The sequence below is a fragment of the Marmota flaviventris genome, chromosome 4 (assembly GCF_047511675.1).
Source record: "Marmota flaviventris isolate mMarFla1 chromosome 4, mMarFla1.hap1, whole genome shotgun sequence".
NCBI lineage: Eukaryota > Metazoa > Chordata > Mammalia > Rodentia > Sciuridae > Marmota > Marmota flaviventris.
Window position 1 is genome coordinate 41,278,212 of NC_092501.1, and position 18,035 is coordinate 41,296,246.

Sequence of the window (18,035 nt, forward strand, 5' to 3'; positions counted from 1 at the left end):
TTCTCAAGGTTCATATTCCTACCTACCTTGGTTATATAAGACATAGTAGCTGTGTCTCTGATTGGAATAAAAGAAGCCCTTATTAGATACAAGAATTAAATATGGAAAATTCAGAAGGGATTTATGAAGAAATTTTCACTTCTAAGTTATAGAATAAACAAACCTGACTTTAATTGGCATTCTTTCCTTAATATCCATGTTAAATTCTCAGTTCAGATTCCCAGATTTTCATTAGTCTTGAGAAACTATTTTTGCATTTGCTCTTAATAAATGTCTGATTAGCTATTTCATTTGATGCCTATCCAAATAATCATGTTTATAGCTATATAAATGAGGTAGATCAGAGGCCTGAACAATATGAGAACACCATATGTAGTTCACATAAAACAAAAGAACTAGATTGTATAAAAAATATTTAATTGCTAGCTAGGCACAGTGGTACACTCTTGTAATGCCAGCTACTTGGGAAACTGAGAATCACAAGTTTGAGGTCAGCCTGGGCAACTTACACCCTACGTCAAAATATAATTTTAAAAGGGCTAGAGATATCACTTACATGTCTAGCATTTGTGAGACCCTGGATCCTTTCCTCAGTTTTCACCCCCAAAACAATAATTGCTGATTTGACTCATTACTTATTCCACACAGATTCCCATCTCCACCCCCTGAATGGACCCTACTTAGACTAGTAAGGAGAACTTTGTTCATTTGTAGGCATTTCATGAGATGTTAATTGTTGAGTTCAAACAATGAATGAATGGAGAATTTTGTGGATCCATGTTACATCTGAAAATATCAATTCAACCATATAAACAAAGATGAAAAATATCCACAAAATTTCAATAAGCCTATCAAGTCCTAAAAGGAAGAGGCCCTCCAAAGGAATTTTACCATATCACTATATTGTTTGGCTTCTGTCATTTTTTCCCATCAATATTAGTTATTTCTACTTGATAAATGTCAATGTGTGCCCAAAAGTTTCATTTTTATATTTGAGTACTAGTAACCACTTTTCTGGTTTTGGCAAGATAACTGATCGAACTATATAGAACTTCTTCAATTTAGGCAGACATCAGATCATAACCAGCAACATCATTATACTTTTATTTTGATATTCTTTGTATGCTGAGTGCTAAAATTCTTCCCAACAAGTGGTGTATAGTTAGGTCTCTAAGAAGTTCTCTATTAGAAACTCTGGTTTCCCTCCCTCCCTACTTCTATCTACCATCCCCTGGGAATTAAAGAGTCTGTCAGGTATGGGAATCTAGGTGCTAGAGTGTACTATGTCTAAGTATAAAATCTCAGGTCTGTACCTTACTAGGAGCATGATACTGGAATTGAGACTAGTATCAGACTTGGAGGGAAATAAATGCCATTTTAATTTCAGCAAAGTAAGGTTTTAGAATTTAGAATGTATAGCCTATATTTGAAAGGGGGGAAATAGAGACTATTGTCCTTACCACCACTAACAAGGGGAAGCTATTACTCTCTCTCTCTCTCTCTCTCTCGTTCCTTGGCCCTTCAGTCAGGAGAGTAAGGATAAGACCATCTGGCAGAGTCTGAGGGCCCCAGAAGACAGGCTGCTCAGGCTACCAAGGAAGGAAGGGGAAGAAATGCCACCACCTTACCATTTCCCATTGAGCCAAGAGAAGCCAGGGGACAAAACAGCCTATAGCTCTTCTGGTACACAGGGAGAGGTAGAGACCACTGCACAGGGGTGGGAGTGGGGAGCAGCAAAAGGAAGGTATCAGTATTGTGCTTATTTTTTTCATGGGATTAGTGTGGAAGCTAAAATATATGCAAATATTTAATGTGGAGCCTGGCAAATAGTAGATGCTCAAAAGAGTTTTCGTCTTGTTCTTCTGCCATTCTCGTAGTCACTAAAAGTCCTGGAGTCATGTCACCATAGAAAACCTATATATGTGCTTTCTTTGAGTAAGTTAGATTGTCAAAATGTGCAATAAGGATGGCGTGGTAGATTTTTTTTAAACAGGTGGGAATTTTTGGACTAAACATTAGAAATAATGGCTTTGTTTCACAAATAAGTTATCCAAATGAGCTATATTTTTAGTGCACAAAAAGAAATTAATTATTCATATAGCTTGCTAAACTGTCATAACAGCAAAGTCTACCCATATGAGGTAGTAATCCATCTTAAAAATAATAGTCTGCATCTACTGGTCAATCAACTATTCAGGATGTTATGGAACAGTTTGTGGGATATATAAATCAGTGACCAGGTTATCAATCATGAAAATGTTTAAGTCTATTGCATGTTTTACAACAAAAACTATGATGTATGAAACTATAATTTACAAAGTTCTAGAGGCACTTTATAAATCACCTGTTGCCTATCTATCAGGACACAATGTATGTCAACAGATACTCCAATGTCATTGTACTGAACAAAAGGACAATGTCTTAATGATGTCCTTATTTAATCTGTGAGTGACTCCTAAAAGCCTGAGTAGAAGCCAATTTTCAGAATAAATATACAAATAAGAACAAAAGTATACTTCAGCTCCGATATGATTCTTAAAAATCTCAACTTTATGACAATTCAGTACTACAATGATTCACTAAACTCTCTTACTTGACTGGATAAAATACTCTGTTCTAATCGACAGGGGGAAATACTGTTTGGGTGAAAATATCCATCTTCTAAAAGGCTGGGAATTTTGGACTAAAGTCCATTAAAGTGAAATGCTCTTTCCACGGGGAAGTAGTCTGTAAATGCAACAAATGATATAAGCCAAAACTTGAGTTTAAGATACTTAAACCCTCTATTTCAGTTTCATATGGAATGGAAATTTTTAAAAAATAGTATGTTGATAATTACAACATAAGTGTGGGTACAAACAGGAAAGCCCTTTCCTAAGGTTCATTAAGGAGTGAAGGAAAAGGTTGTTTCCTTTTAAAAGGTGTTTCTGATGGGGTTGTGTGCAAAGTGTTGCTGAGAGATGTGAAAACAAAGGTTGATAACAGTTATCCTTCATTGGTAATAGTACCTCACTATTTACTGTCACATTCAAAATTTCAATTTACTGCATATATTTTATATTTAAGCTATTGTACCTGTTTTGTTTTTGTAGCAGCATAAAGTTTTAATTGAAAGTAGAAAACTTGTTACTCTAGATTGGTAATTGAAAAAAGAAGCTTCAGTCTTTGGACAACTTGTGCAAAGATTGAAGATGTCCATTTTGACACATACAAAAACATACACATATACATACTATCCACTATAACATTATTTCCAACAAACTTCACCACTTGGTTTGTTTGGAAGGCGATACCTTCCATTTTTTGGAGTACAAGAACCTTGTGTGTAAAGCAGAACACTGTGAGCTAGAAGATGCTACAGAATATGTTCACCTTTAGAATGTCATAAAATATATTTGCCTTTCTTTCTCAAAGACCCAATTGCTGTGGTCAGCTTACAAAAGAGTACCCCTCCACTAATAACACAAGGTTTTAGAGAAGGTTCACCAGGATATCCCCCTGGAAAATTTTCTTTTGTGAGGACCATGTTGGAAGACATGGAGCATCTCACACCAGCTGCCGAGGGGAGAATTAGACATTAGTTTTTCAGAATGCAATTGTTCTGTTCACTGGTCTATGCCTATAGCTCTGATGAGTGTTGTTAATGGTTCCTTCAGGCTCTTGTAGGCACAATGTTGCCTGCGAGGGAAGCCAGTGTCTTTTGTTTACCTGCTGTGAGCTGCTGGAACATCTCCTCCATGGAGAACTATAGAAGAATCAAGAACAATCCCATGTTGCCATTTTTCGGCATGTGTGTCCAGAGTGTACACTGTGTGAACGAACCCACTCCCACAATAATCAGCTACCAGTACCTGTGGTGTTTAACAGACTGGCTTCCTCTGTCAGGAGAAGGAACCTCAGGGAATGACTGGGGGCCGCCAAAACTTGACTCCATCATTTTCTCCAGCGCAGTCACAGGATGCCTTTCCGCCTTTGAATACTGCAGGAAATCATATGCATATGGAGGTACATTATGAGAAGAGGTTTAACAACATGAGAGTTAGGCATCAGTATCGTGGAATGCCAGTTTTGCCTGGGTCCTGACCAGGACATCGATAGTAACATCCAGTGCATCCCATTTCTCACACCCACCAGGCTTCTGAGATTAGATAAGTGCCATTGAAGATGAATCAGTCTTCTCACTGCACTTCATGGCAACAATGTCTGATAGCCAAAAAGCACATACAAGTATAATTTAGTCCATTCAGTTAATTGGATCTCGATTAGCTAATATTTTTTTCATAGATACTGATGTTGTGAACCTTATAATATTTTGAGAATTCTAGAAGAAATTACTTCATATATCTTCCCCCCACACACACACACTCCACTGTTCTCCTTCACCCTGTTGCCAGATAATTACTTTGAGAATTTCACTCTTTTAGTCCTAATCCTTGGCTTTACCCTTGACTATCTCATTTAGACTCCTGTGCCTCATGAGATATTCCTAGAAAACTACTTAAAGAGAATATTATCTCTGAACCATAAGAAACAAGTTTCAGAAAGGAAAATCATACAATGAGTTTACAATCAAATGTATTTCTGTGCTCTTGAATTAATTTTTCTTCTGGTTACTTCATTATTTCTTGGTCTTAATCATACATGATCTTAGATTCTATGTAAATATGACACTCTAGGCAGCCACTACTTGTATCATATGTGTCCTAATGAGATAAACAACTCCTGGCTATAGTTGAGAACAGACTTAGGATAAAATGGAAATGCTGACTAATTTTATGCACATATAAAATATATATGTACACATATTCAGTGATATTACCAGAATAAAAGAGAAAAATAAGTTGAAACACTAATTGAACAAAAACTAATAAGGAGGGTAAATGACAGAGAATGGTAAAATGGAGATAAAAATGCATCATGATTTCCATGATGACAATAACAGGGGAGTTAGATTTGAGTATTAAGATATTCACACACTGACAATAAATTCGGTCATCTGTGTGAAAGCAATAGAGGACAATGACAAATAGGATGAGTGATGACACCCCCCCCAATATTATAGAAAAGACAATTTATAAATAATACCAAATAAGATATAATGCCATGCCAACTTTGTTCTAAAAGAGACAAAGATGAATATTTCACATTAATAGAAGGAAATGTCTAGCATAAGATATTTATAAATTTTTGTCTAAGCAGCTTCAAAAATACAAAGTGAAATTAATAGTGTCACATGAAGAGCCTGAGATACACTCAGACGTGTTGAGTACCTTCACTCCTTATTACAGAAGCACGGGAAGCATCAGAATAGAGTTAAAGCATAAACATGCTGTCATAACTGTTATCCATGAAAGTAAATGTTTACACCTGAAGGAGTTACATGGAAATAAAATAATGATGGAAATCCTAGAAAAAAAAATTGGGTGTTGGGCTAAAGACTTCCATTTAAAGGCTTTCTCAGCTAATCCTCCAAATCAGAGACCATTAAGCTTTTGACACTTTGATTTCATCAAGATTAAATGCACTAAAAAAGATTTCATAAACTAAAAGAATCCACATGGCAATGGGCATAAAAGTAGTTTCAAACTATGTGGATACATTTATTCATAACCTTAAGGGGAAAAGATAGTTCTTACCAGGATAAAACACCTCAAAACCCTAAAGAAAACATGTTAATTTTTTTTAAGTAGCATAAATGATCATTATCAACTTAAAGTGTAAAACCTGGTAAAAAGATTGGTATTCATGTCAGAGTATTACAATTTGAAGGCTGCACAGAAATCAACTAAAAAACATGAAAGGCAACTACAAAAACGTGAACAAGAATATCACAGAAATAGATACATGATGTACTTTTAGAAAGGTATATAACTGCACTCCGTATAGTATGACAGTAGAGAAAGTTAAATTTTAAGAATAAAGTGCACAGCTGTAATCCCAGCCACTTAGGAGGCTAAGGCACAAGGACTTCAAATATAAGGCCAGCCTGGGCAACTTAGGGAGACCCTTTCTCAAACTACCACATCCCCAGCCCTCTCTAGAGTACTCTAGTTTTAGAGTACCCTGGGTTAAACCACCAGTGCCAAAAAAGAAAAAAAAAATTAAAACACACCAAAGAACAACAAAAAGAATATCTGGGAAAGGTAGAATTGATGGTAAATTCTAGGGAAACAAATCAACAATGTGTTTTAAAATTTTAAACATCTATTCTGAAATCTAAAATATTACTTCTGGCAATTTTCTCAATGATATATATAAAAGTGTGAAATAATTCTTTAGGCACATCAGTAGTAGAATTTTTAGTACCAAAACAAAAATACAAAGCAGAAAGAAATGAATACTATGGAGACATTGAAAAGATATAAACAAGGTACAGAAGAGTATGCAGATGAATCCACTTGTATAAGTGAGGAAACTGCATTACATGGATATACATTGTTGAATATGTGTGCATAAATGCACATTTACCTTTGGGTTTATACACACATTTTTCTGTTTGTGTTTCACTCAGGATGTAGATTTTTTAAGAAGCAAAATAAAGTATTACTATTAATTGGGTCATATCCTTAAAGAAAAGCATGGTCACTACCTCATAATATATTTTTCAAAAACAGAGTACATGTATAATGGTGGTCCTATAAGACTAATAGAGCTGAATAAATGCCTATCACTTAGTGATACGGTGTGAACAAACCTGTACTGCGAGCTATGTAAAATTATAGGATGTGCAACTATACATAATTGATAATGACTGACTAATCATTATTTTGGAATGTAATCCATATACATACACAAACGTACAAGTATACTGTAAAACTGTATGGCTGCAGCCTCATAACTCTTGTGTTTACCACATCTCTTGATTATATCAAAACACCATGCCAAGTGATTGACCTACACCAACTAGGTTCATGTAATTATGCTCAAGAATATTTACATAATGATGCATTTCTCATAACATATCCCTATCATTGAGGGACACATGACTGTATATAGCGAATATCTCTGCTGACTTGAGAAAATGTCAAGTTTTTTTTTTTTTTTTAAGTTCAAAGCTGTAAGTATAAGTTTCATTTTTAAGTACTTTCAAAATAAGCCACGTAGTGGCAGTAATGACTACATCTTAAACTAGAATCTGAATGCTACAAAATGGACCTGTAGAAGCTGGCCAGGCTTTTCTAAAACAGAATAAACTCACATGAAATGAAAAGAGATAATTTGCAAAAGGTGATTGTTTTCAGAAATCCCAAATAATGAAAATTCAATAATACCTCTATATGTGCTTTGTTGCTAATTAAGGTTGTGTGTTACAAATGATCCGTGGAAACAGTCAGATGTGTAAAAAACATACTGAATTTCTGATTTCCAGACTCTAAAAAAGACATATTAGAGTTTGCTCACTTTTTCCCCAACTTCTAATAAATCCGTTTAGACAACAAATTCAAATGCCTTGGTGGTTCAGCCATAAAAAGAGTTACATGATAGAGGTAAATAATAGAGAAAGGATACATTGAGAATAGGAAGTCTGCTCAGCTACTGCGGAAGGAGATCCTGTGGTAACATCAGACTTTTCTAGAGAAAATGCTAAATCACTGTCTGTAATCCATATCAAAAAGTCTAATTAGGTTTTTAGGTCCTTAGTTCAGTGTTCTGAGAGGGAAGGCTTTATCCAAATCCCAAGTGAAAGTCATGAATAAAATCAACTTCTTGCTTATTGATAAATAGTTTCTAAAAATTCCCTTTAGAATGTTTGTATTGTTATATCACATAATTGTTTTTTACTTATAAAATTAAGAAAAATGTTGGAACAAATTTGCATTTCTCTCTTGGTATTTTTTTGTTGTTGTTGTTACTGCTGGCATTCCCATCCAGGGTTGATTGAGATATGTGGGACTATTAAAGATATAATAAGCTGGCAATCCTCAAAGTTGACATTTCATACATATTGGTTCAAAATGAATTTAGAGATAGCTTTCAAATTTCACTTCTGACAAGAACTTGAAAGTCATCATTCCTGTCCTAACAATAACAGAAGAAAACAACTACAAAAAGAACTGAAAACCAATGGCCATTCTGGTATACATCAGATACTTAAGTTGTAGGGTAAGCCACCACCCTGAGACTGGAGAGACAGGGACTACGGATACTCAGTCTAAATTGGTAGGATTGCTCGAGCTGCATTTTCAACACTTTTGGACACAGGGTCTCTTTTTCAACCATTGAGCTGCATTTTCAACTCTTTTGGACACAGGTTCTCACTCAATTGCTGAGGCTTGCCTCAAAATCGCACTCCTCCTGCCTCAGCCTTTAGAGTCACTGGGATTGAGTGGCTGGAATCCATGTGGAGATGACAATGAGAGCTAGGATCATTTGGGGGCTGCTGTCTCAGGAAAGGTGCTCTTCTTTCATAGAAGTACACCAGATTGTAACAGAAAACAATAGATCATCATATGCCTCTGCTATTAAAAGGGGAAAGATAACCATTTTGAAACACACACAGAGCGTGCTCCATAACAACTGCCTGCATTTCAACAAAAAATAAGGCTTTGCCAAAGCCTATTGCACCTGAGGACAGGGCATCTCCAAACCCCTCCCCCTGACAGACCCATAGCATTCCTCTCTCTCATAACAGGAGGAAAAGGCGAAGAAGTCCTTGTGAAGGACATAGCTCAGGAACACAGTCCCACTGAAAGGATAAAATATAATCAGAAGATCACAGAAGAGTTCCCTTCCACCATATCTACAGGACTCCACTACAATTGAAGTGGATTACAACTGAAAAATTTGCAAAAGCAGACTACTGAGTTCTTAAAGGAACCTAAACATCCAGCAGAGACAAAAACCAAATAAGCAAAACAAGCATCAGAGGATTTTGAAGCCCCTGGCATCTATGGCTATAGCAAACATTAAACCAAACCCAATATTAGCCAGATTAACATAAAACCTTACACTGAAGGTTTATTTACCTTAGTTCCTACTCCCAAATGTATGTTCATTCCACCTTTTAACAAAACATCATAAGGTATGCTAAAAGACAAGAAAATACAATGGAAAAGAACCAGAACTCATACGAGAGAGATGATGAAAAATGGGGTAAGAACTTTACAGGAAGAAAACAGACAACATGGAAGAACAGACAGGTACCATAAGTATAGAAATGGGAACTTTAGTCAGTAATCAAAAGCACATGCTAAACATAAAAAGCACTGTAATAAGGGCTGGGGATGTGGCTCAGTGGTAGAATCCTTGTCTAGCATGCACAAGGCACTGGGTTCAATCTCCAGCACCACCGAAAACACTTTAATAGAGAAACAGATGTACAATTTGATAGGATTATCAATAGAACACAAACACACAACAATAGTCAAAGGGTATGATCCTGGCACAATTAGAACAACAGAAGAGGAAGAGGAAGAAAATGTATTAGGAAAAAAAAATTGAAATAATTATGATCAAATTATTTCATTTAATAATGGAAACCACACCACAGTTTAAGGAAGCTTTTAGAACACTAAAACACCACACAGGATAAGTCCCCCAAACCTATTACGATGACATATAATGTTTAAAAACTGTGTGGGGGGAGCCATAGTATAAAATCTTACCTATAAAGGAAAAAGGTTAGGAAATACACTGGGCTTCTAATTAGAAACCTAGCAAACAAGATGGCAAAAGACTGAAATATGTAAAAAGGTAAAAAACAAACAAACAAACAAAAAACTAGAAACCTCACTCCTGAAATCATCCTACCAAACATAAGGTGGTATCCAGGTTGGCTCCATAGTTTAGATATTGTGAATTGTGCTGCTATAAACATTGATGTGGCTGTGTCCCTGTAGTATGCTGTTTTTAAGTCCTTTGGGTATAGTTCGAGGAGAGGGATAGCTGGGTCAAATGGTGGTTCCATTCCAGATTTCCAAGGGATCTCCATACTGCTTTCCATATTGGCTGCACCAGTTTGCAATCCCACCAGCAATGAATGAATGTACCTTTTTCCCCACATCCTCGCCAACACTTATTGTTTGTCTTCATAATAGCTGCCATTCTGACTGGAGGGAGATGATATCTTAGTTTTGATTTGCATTTCTCTGATTGCTAGAGATGATGAACATTTTTCATATATTTGTTGATTGATTGTATATACACTTCCAAAAAGTGTCTGTTCAGGTCCTTGGCCCATTTATTGATTGTGTTATTTGTTTTTTTGGTGCTTAGCTTTTTGAGTTATTTATATATCCTAGAGATTAGTGCTCTATCTGATGTGTGAGGGGTAAAAATTCACTCCCAGAATGTGGGTTCTTTTCACCTCACAGATTGTTTCTTTTGTGGAGAAGAAACTTTTTAGTTTGATTCCATCCCATTGATTGATTCTCAGTTTCAATTCTTATGCTATAGGAGTCTTATTAAGGAAGTTGGGGCCTAATCCCACATGATGAAGATTAGGGCCTACTTTTTCTACTATTAGACACAGAGTGTCTGGTCTAATTCCAGGTCTTTGATCCATTTTGAGTTGAGTTTAGTGTCTGGTGAGAGATAGGGGCTTAATTTCATTGTGTTGCATATGGATTTCCAGTTTTCCCAGCACCATTTGTTGAAGATGCTCTTTTCTCCAGTGCATGTTTTTGGCACCTTTGTCTAATATACAATAATTGTAATTTTGTGGGTTAGTCTCTGTGTCCTCTATTCTTATCATTGGTCTACCAGTCTGTTTTGGTGCCAATACCATGCTGTTTTTGTTACTATTGCTCTGTAGTATAGTTTAAGGTTTGGTATACAGATGCCACCTGCTTCACTCATCCTGCTAAGGATTGCTTTAGCTATTCTGGGTCTCCTATTTTTCCAGATGAATTTCATGATTGCTTTTTCTGTTTCTATGAGGAACGCCATTGGAAGCCAACCTAGATGCCCTTCAGTGGATCAATTATTTTTAAAAAGTGGCATATATACACAATGGAATTTTACTCAGCATTAAAAAAAGAACAAAATCATGGCATTTGGAAAGATAATGCTAAGCACCAAGCGAAGTTAGCTAATCCCAAAAAACAAATGCCAAATGTTTTCTATGTTATAAGGAGGCTGACTCATAGTGGGGTAGGGAGGGGGAGCATGGGAGGATTAGATGAATTCTAGAGAGGGAAAGTGAGGGGGCAGGGGATTAGCAAGGGCACTGGAATGTGATAGACATCATTATCCAAAGTACATAAGCAATGATTCAAATTGGGTGTCAACATACTCTATATAAACAGTTATGAAACATTGTGGTGTATATGTGTAATAAGAATTGTAATGCAAAAAAAGTACATGTACAAAGGCATGAATTGGCGTGAACACGCTCTGTATACAAAGATATGAAAAATCATACTCTATATGTGTAATGCATTCCGCTCTTGTGAATTAAAAAAAATTTAAAAATAAAATCAATAAAACTAAAAAAGGCCAATAAGGTTATAGTTTCAACTTTTACAGACAAATGAAAACAGAAAATTCATCATAAGCAGACCTGGCCTGCAATAAATATTATAAGAAATTCTGCAGGGAGAATGAAAATCATGTAGGTCAGTAACTTACATCTACAGAAAGGAAGAAAAAGTGTCAGAAAAATAATAAATGAAAGTAAATATTTCATTTGTCTTAATAGATAACAGAAAAATATTTATTCAAATTAATATTAGCAATGTGTTATGTGATTCTCACAAAGTAATGATTGACAAATTTTTAAAGTATTGGAATACTCTGTTATAAAGTATGTGTAGTTCAATTTGAACAGACCAATATCAATGGATGAAATAGAAGAAGCAATCAAAAGACTACCAACCAAGAAAAGCCCAGGACCGGATGGGTATACAGCAGAGTTTTACAAAACCTTTAAAGAAGAATTAATACCAATACTTTTCAAGTTATTTCAGGAAATGAATTTGGAAGAGCTCCCTCTTTTTCTATTCTATGAGGCCGACATCACCCTGATTCCAAAACCAGACAAAGACACCTCAAAGAAAGAAAACTACAGACCAATATCCCTAATGAACCTAGATGCAAAAATCCTCAATAAAATTCTGGCAAATCGGATACAAAAACATATAAAAAAAATTGCGCACCATGATTAAGTAGGATTCATCCCTGGGATGCAAGGATGGTTCAATATATGGAAATCAATGAATGTTATTCACCACATCAATAGACTTAATGATAAGAACCATATGATCATCTCGACAGATGCTGAAAAAGCATTCGACAAAGTACAGCATCCCTTTATGTTCAAAACATTAGAAAAACTAGGGATAACAGGAACTTACCTCAACATTGTAAAAGCTATCTATGCTAAGCCTCAGGCTAGCATCATTCTGAATGTAGAAAAATTGAAGGCATTACCTCTAAAATCTGGAACAAGACAGGGATGCCCTCTATCAATATAGTTCTCGAAACACTGGCCAGAGCATTAGACGAAAGAAATTAAAGGCATAAAAATAGGAAAAGAAGAACTTAAAATATCGCTATTTGCGGATGACATGATAATATATTTAACAGACCCAAAAGGGTCTACAAAGAAACTGCTAGAGTTAATAAATGAATTCAGCAAAGTGGCAGGATATAAAATCAACACGCCTAAATCAAAGGCATTCCTGTATATCAGCGACAAAACTTCTGAAACGGAAATGAGGAAAAACACTCCATTCACAATATCCTCAAAAAAAATAAAATACTTGGGAATCAACCTAAGAAAAGAGGTGAAAGATTTATACAATGAAAACTACAGAACCCTAAAGAGAGAAATAGAAGAAGATCTTAGAAGATGGAAAAAATATACCCTGTTCTTGGATAGGCAGAACTAACATCATCAAAGTGGCAATCTTACCAAAAGTTCTCTATAAGTTTAATGCAATGCCAATCAAAATCCCAACGGCATTTCCTGTAGAAATAGATAAAGCAATCATGAAATATATATGGAAAAATAAAAGACCCAGAATAGCAAAAGCAACTCTAAGCAGGAAGTGTGAATCAGGCGGTATAGCGAAACCAGATTTCAAACTATATTACAGAGCAATAGTAACAAAAACAGCATGGTACTGGTACCAAAACAGGTGGGTGGACCAATGGTACAGAATAGAGGACACAGAGACTAATCCACAAAGTCACAACTATCTTATATTTGATAAAGAGGCTAAAAGCATGCAATGGAGGAAGGATAGCATCTTCAACAAATGGTGCTGGGAAAACTGGAAATCCATATGCAACAAAATGAAACTGAATCCCCTTCTCTCCCCATGCACAAAAGTTAACTCAAAATGGATCAAGGAGCTTGATATCAAATCAGAGACTCTGCGTCTGATGGAAGAAAAAGTTGGCTCCGATCTACATATTGTGGGGTCGGGCTCCAAATTCCTTAATAGGATGCCCATAGCACAAGAGTTAATAACAAGAATCAACAAATGGGACTTACTTAAACTAAAAAGTTTTTTTCTCAGCAAGAGAAACAATAAGAGAGGTAAATAGGGAGCCTACATCATGGGAACAAATTTTTACTCCTCACACTTCAGATAGAGCCCTAATATCCAGAGTATACAAAGAACTCAAAAAACTATACAATAAGATAACAAATAACCCAATCAACAAATGGGCCAAGGACCTGAACAGACACTTCTCAGAGGAGGACATACAATCAATCAACAAGTACATGAAAAAATGCTCACCATCTCTAGCAGTCAGAAGTGCAAATCAAAACCACCCTAAGATACCATCTCACTCCAGTAAGATTGGCAGCCATTCTGAAGTCAAACAACAACAAGCGCTGGCGAGGATGTGGGGAAAAGGGTACTCTTGTACATTGCTGGTGGGACTGCAAATTGGTGCGGCCAATTTGGAAAGCAGTATGGAGATTCCTGGGAAAGCTGAGAATGGAACCACCATTTGACCCAGCTATTGCCCTTCTCGGACTATTCCCTGAAGACCTTAAAAGAGTGTACTACAGGGATACTGCCACATCGATGTTCATAGCAGCACAATTCACAATAGCTAGACTGTGGAACCAACCCAGATGCCCTTCAATAGATGAATGGATACAAAAAAAAATGTGGCATTTATACCCCATGGAGTATTACGCAGCACTAAAAAATAACAAAATCATGGAATTTGCAGGGAAATGGATGGCACTAGAGCAGACTATGCTAAGTGAAGCTAGCCAATCCCTAAAAAACAAATGCCAAATGTCTTCTTTGATATAATGAGAGCAACTAAGAACAGAGCAGGGAGGAAGAGCACGAGGAAAAGATTAACATTAAACAGAGACATGAGGTGAGAGGGAAAGGGAGAGAAAAGGGAAATTGCATGGAAATGGAAGGAGACTCTCATTGTTATACAAAATTACATATAAGAGGTTGTGAGGGGAATGGGAAAAAAAAACAAGGAGAGAAATGAATTACAGTAGATGGGGTAGAGAGAGAAGATGGGAGGGGGGATAGTAGAGGATAGGAAAGGTAGCAGAATACAACAGTTACTAATATGGCATTATGTAAAAATGTGGATGTGTAACCGATGTGATTCTGCAATCTGTATTTGGAGTAAAAATGGGAGTTCATAACCCACTTGAATCTAATGTATGAAATATGATATGTCAAGAGCTTTGTAATGTTTTGAACAACCAATAAAAAAAAATAAAGTATGTGTAGTAGTTTCAAACAACAATTTACTAATTTGTAAGTGAACTTGGATTACTTGTAAATATGTATTGCTACTTCTTGAAGAGCCACTAAACAATAAATAAAAAGTAGTATAGATGATATGGAGAGAAGTGAGGAAAATGAATAATAAAATATTTAAAACTGAAAGGAAGAAATAAGCAAAGAAAATTGGAAAAAATACAAACCAGTTACAAATGTGGCAGGTATTAATTTAAAAATATCCACAATAACTTGAAATATGATTGATCTATAGACACCAATTAAACAAAGATGTGAGCATAGATTTTTGTAAAAAGGAAATCGTGTTCTTGAGAAACACTTTAAAGACACATGATAAAATTAAATGGTTAACACTGATCCAAAATAAGCTGAAGCAGCTATATTTTGATTTGAAATATAATTATCAGGTAAAAGGATTAAAGAAATATCATTCATGAATGAAAAATGGTTTCAATTCTCCAAGAATGTAAAACACATAGGTTCCTAACAACAGAGTAATAAAAGACATAAAGGAAAACTGAAAGAATGACAAGGATAAAAAAAAAAAAAAAAAAAAAAAAAAACCTCTATTTAATTTAGAGTATCAAACTACTACATTTTTTTTCTTTTTCTCTTTTTTTTTTTTTTTTTTTTTGTTACTATGGACTGAACTTGGGGCACTTGACCACTGAGGCTGGCTTTGAACTCTCAACCCCCCTGCCTCAGCCTCTGAAGCCACTAGTATTACAGGCATGCACTTTCACACCCAGCTATTCAAACTTCTATCATTAATTCACAGATCTGCCAGGCAGAATAATTAATACAAATGTCAGTGACCTGAATGGTACTTTCAATCAAGTTGACATGATTGGTTTGTGGATTGTTTTTTCCAATGAAGTAAATTACACACACTTCTCAAACTAATATGGAACATTAACCAAGATAAAGTATGCCTTATGATATTTAAAATGAATTGTAAAAAGCATACTTTCAGAGTTCATTGGAATTAAACAATATACTTATAAATAACAAAAGTGTCAAATGTTAAGACTCAACAGAAATCTTTTTTTTTAAATAGAGAGAATTTTTCAATATTTATTTTTTAGTTCTCGGCAGACACAACATCTTTATTTTATTTTTATGTGGTGCTGAGGATTGAATCCTGTGCCCCACGCATGCCAGGTGAGCACACTACCACTTTAGCCACATCCCCAGCCCTCAACAGAAATCTTAATGTCTAAATTAAAATACGACTTATAGGGGACTGGGGTAATGGCTTAGTGGTATAGCACTTGCCTAGAATATGTGAAGCACTGGGTTCAATTCTCAGAACCACATATAAATAAATAAGGTCCATTTGACAACTAAAAAAACTTTAATACAACTTATCAAAGTTTGCAGGAGGTAATGATAGCAGTGAGTAGAGAAAATTTATAATTAAATTTTTCAAAATGATGAAAGATATAGAATCAATAACTTTCCATCTTAGAAAACTAGAAAATGAAGAAACAATTAAGGCCTAAAACAAGCGGAAGAGAAATAAATGAAAATAGGAAAATAATAGAGAAAAATCACCAAAAGCAAAGATGATTCTTTAGAAATTGATCAACATTATTGATCTTTTCATCCAGACTAACTCAAGAGAAAAGAGGATACAAATTACCATTAACAGGAAGAATAGATGAAATGGACCAATTTATTAAAAGGCATAAACTAGCAAAATTCATACAGGGGATGGAGGTAACCTTAATAGTCCTAGATCTATTAAAGAATTACAGCAATTAACACAACATCATTTGGAGTCCTGGGGACCTCTGGAAATAATTCAGATTCACCAAGGAAATCTGAGATCTCACAAAGGTGAGGTAGGGGTCAGGGATGCTGCCCTAAGCAGCTTTGGAAATGAGTAGCTTTTATAAGGCAAAAGGACCACACATAAGCACTATCGAGCAAACTCACAGAACATGGCAGTACAGCACAACATTCTGAATCTGTAACTGAGCAATTAAGTATATGGATGGTGGATAGTAAGAGCCAGTCTTTCCCTAGTGGAGTGGGAATTCATAGATAAGCAGTGGGTGGAAGCTAGGATGATCTTTGTAGTAATTGATTAGTATTGTGTGGAGACATCAGCATGAACTCAGGTGTAACAAAATTTAGAGATGATTACAAGACTTATAGAGGGGTTTATGTATGTGAGAGAGACAGTCAGAGACAGATCTTTGATCCATCTGTTAAGAGGGACCAGAAACAAGGCCTTTCGGACTCTGAGACCTTGTTTCCAATAGCATTCTGCAATGGAAGGAATGCTACTGGAGAAATGAATGATTCCAAGATTGGGACGGGTAATATACCAAATGAGCCTGGAACATCTTATAATGCTTGAAAACAATGAAAAAAACAATACCCTCCCAAACTGGTATGTAATTTTTAGCCTATACCATACCAAAATGATATGGGTAACTGAGAGATTTGTCAAAGCTGGAATAACTTGATCACAAATGTTATTATTGTTGAATTCCTTGGATTATAAATCAAAGTATAAAATAAGTATCCATGAGTTCATACTGATATAAACAAATGACTGATAAATTTAGAAAGTGGAGGAGAAGAAACAAGCCCTTTTCAGTATTATACAAACAACTTTTGTAGATATTCCACTATCAGGAAGAAAGATTATAATTCCCCATTCCTTAAATGTGGGCTATGCATACTTGCTTCCTTCCAAAAGGTCCTTGGCAAAGGCAGAGTGAAGAAAGAACTATCCTTAGAGTGAGAAACATGATGAATACTGCCTCTGGCAGACGATGAGGCTAACATCAATGGTGATGATCATAATGATCATATATACTTTTGATATGATATGATGAAATGACAACTGTTATCTTTCTCTGAAAAGCCCATAACCCCAATAAAAGCATGAGAAAAACACCAATAGGGGAGCATCCTATAAAATACGTGACCAGTACTACTCAAAACTGTCAAGGTCATCAAAACAAAAGAACCTGACAAATTGTTGCAGTCAACAAGAGCCTAAGGAGACAGAACTAAATGTAATGTAGGGTCCTGCATGGAAAAGCGAGGAAGCAATTAGGAAAAAAATCTTAAGATATGTTGAGTCCAATCATGGATTTTAGTTAAAATTAAGCAAAATCAATGCAGTGTTATTAACAAATGCACCACACTCATGTATCATGTTAATAAGGGAAACTAAGTACACAGTATTTGGGAACTCTTCGATTTACAGAAAAATTGAGAAGATACTACAAACTACTCTGAACATAAAAGCTACTTAACCCATTAAGTCCCAGGTTTTCCATTCTATGACTGTTGAGAGCCACAGCCGAAGGGGCCCCAGCAAACTTTCAGACTGCCAGCTGT

The 18,035-nt window shown here is 35.7% G+C and overlaps 1 protein-coding gene across 4 annotated transcripts in view; it reads right to left on the reverse strand.

Moving 5' to 3' along the window:
• Nrg3 (neuregulin 3) overlaps positions 1–18,035 on the reverse strand; it is a 1,036,772-nt gene that overhangs the window by 6,301 nt on the left and 1,012,436 nt on the right. For 3 of the 4 annotated variants that reach the window (XM_027939985.3, XM_027939983.3, XM_027939979.3), the window contains exon 7: positions 3,852–3,979. In XM_027939985.3, the coding sequence (XP_027795786.2) occupies positions 3,852–3,979 (128 nt within the window). Of the gene's footprint in view, positions 1–3,708; positions 3,712–3,851; positions 3,980–18,035 lie in introns of all 4 variants that reach the window. The other variant, XM_034637010.2, reaches the window with a different exon arrangement.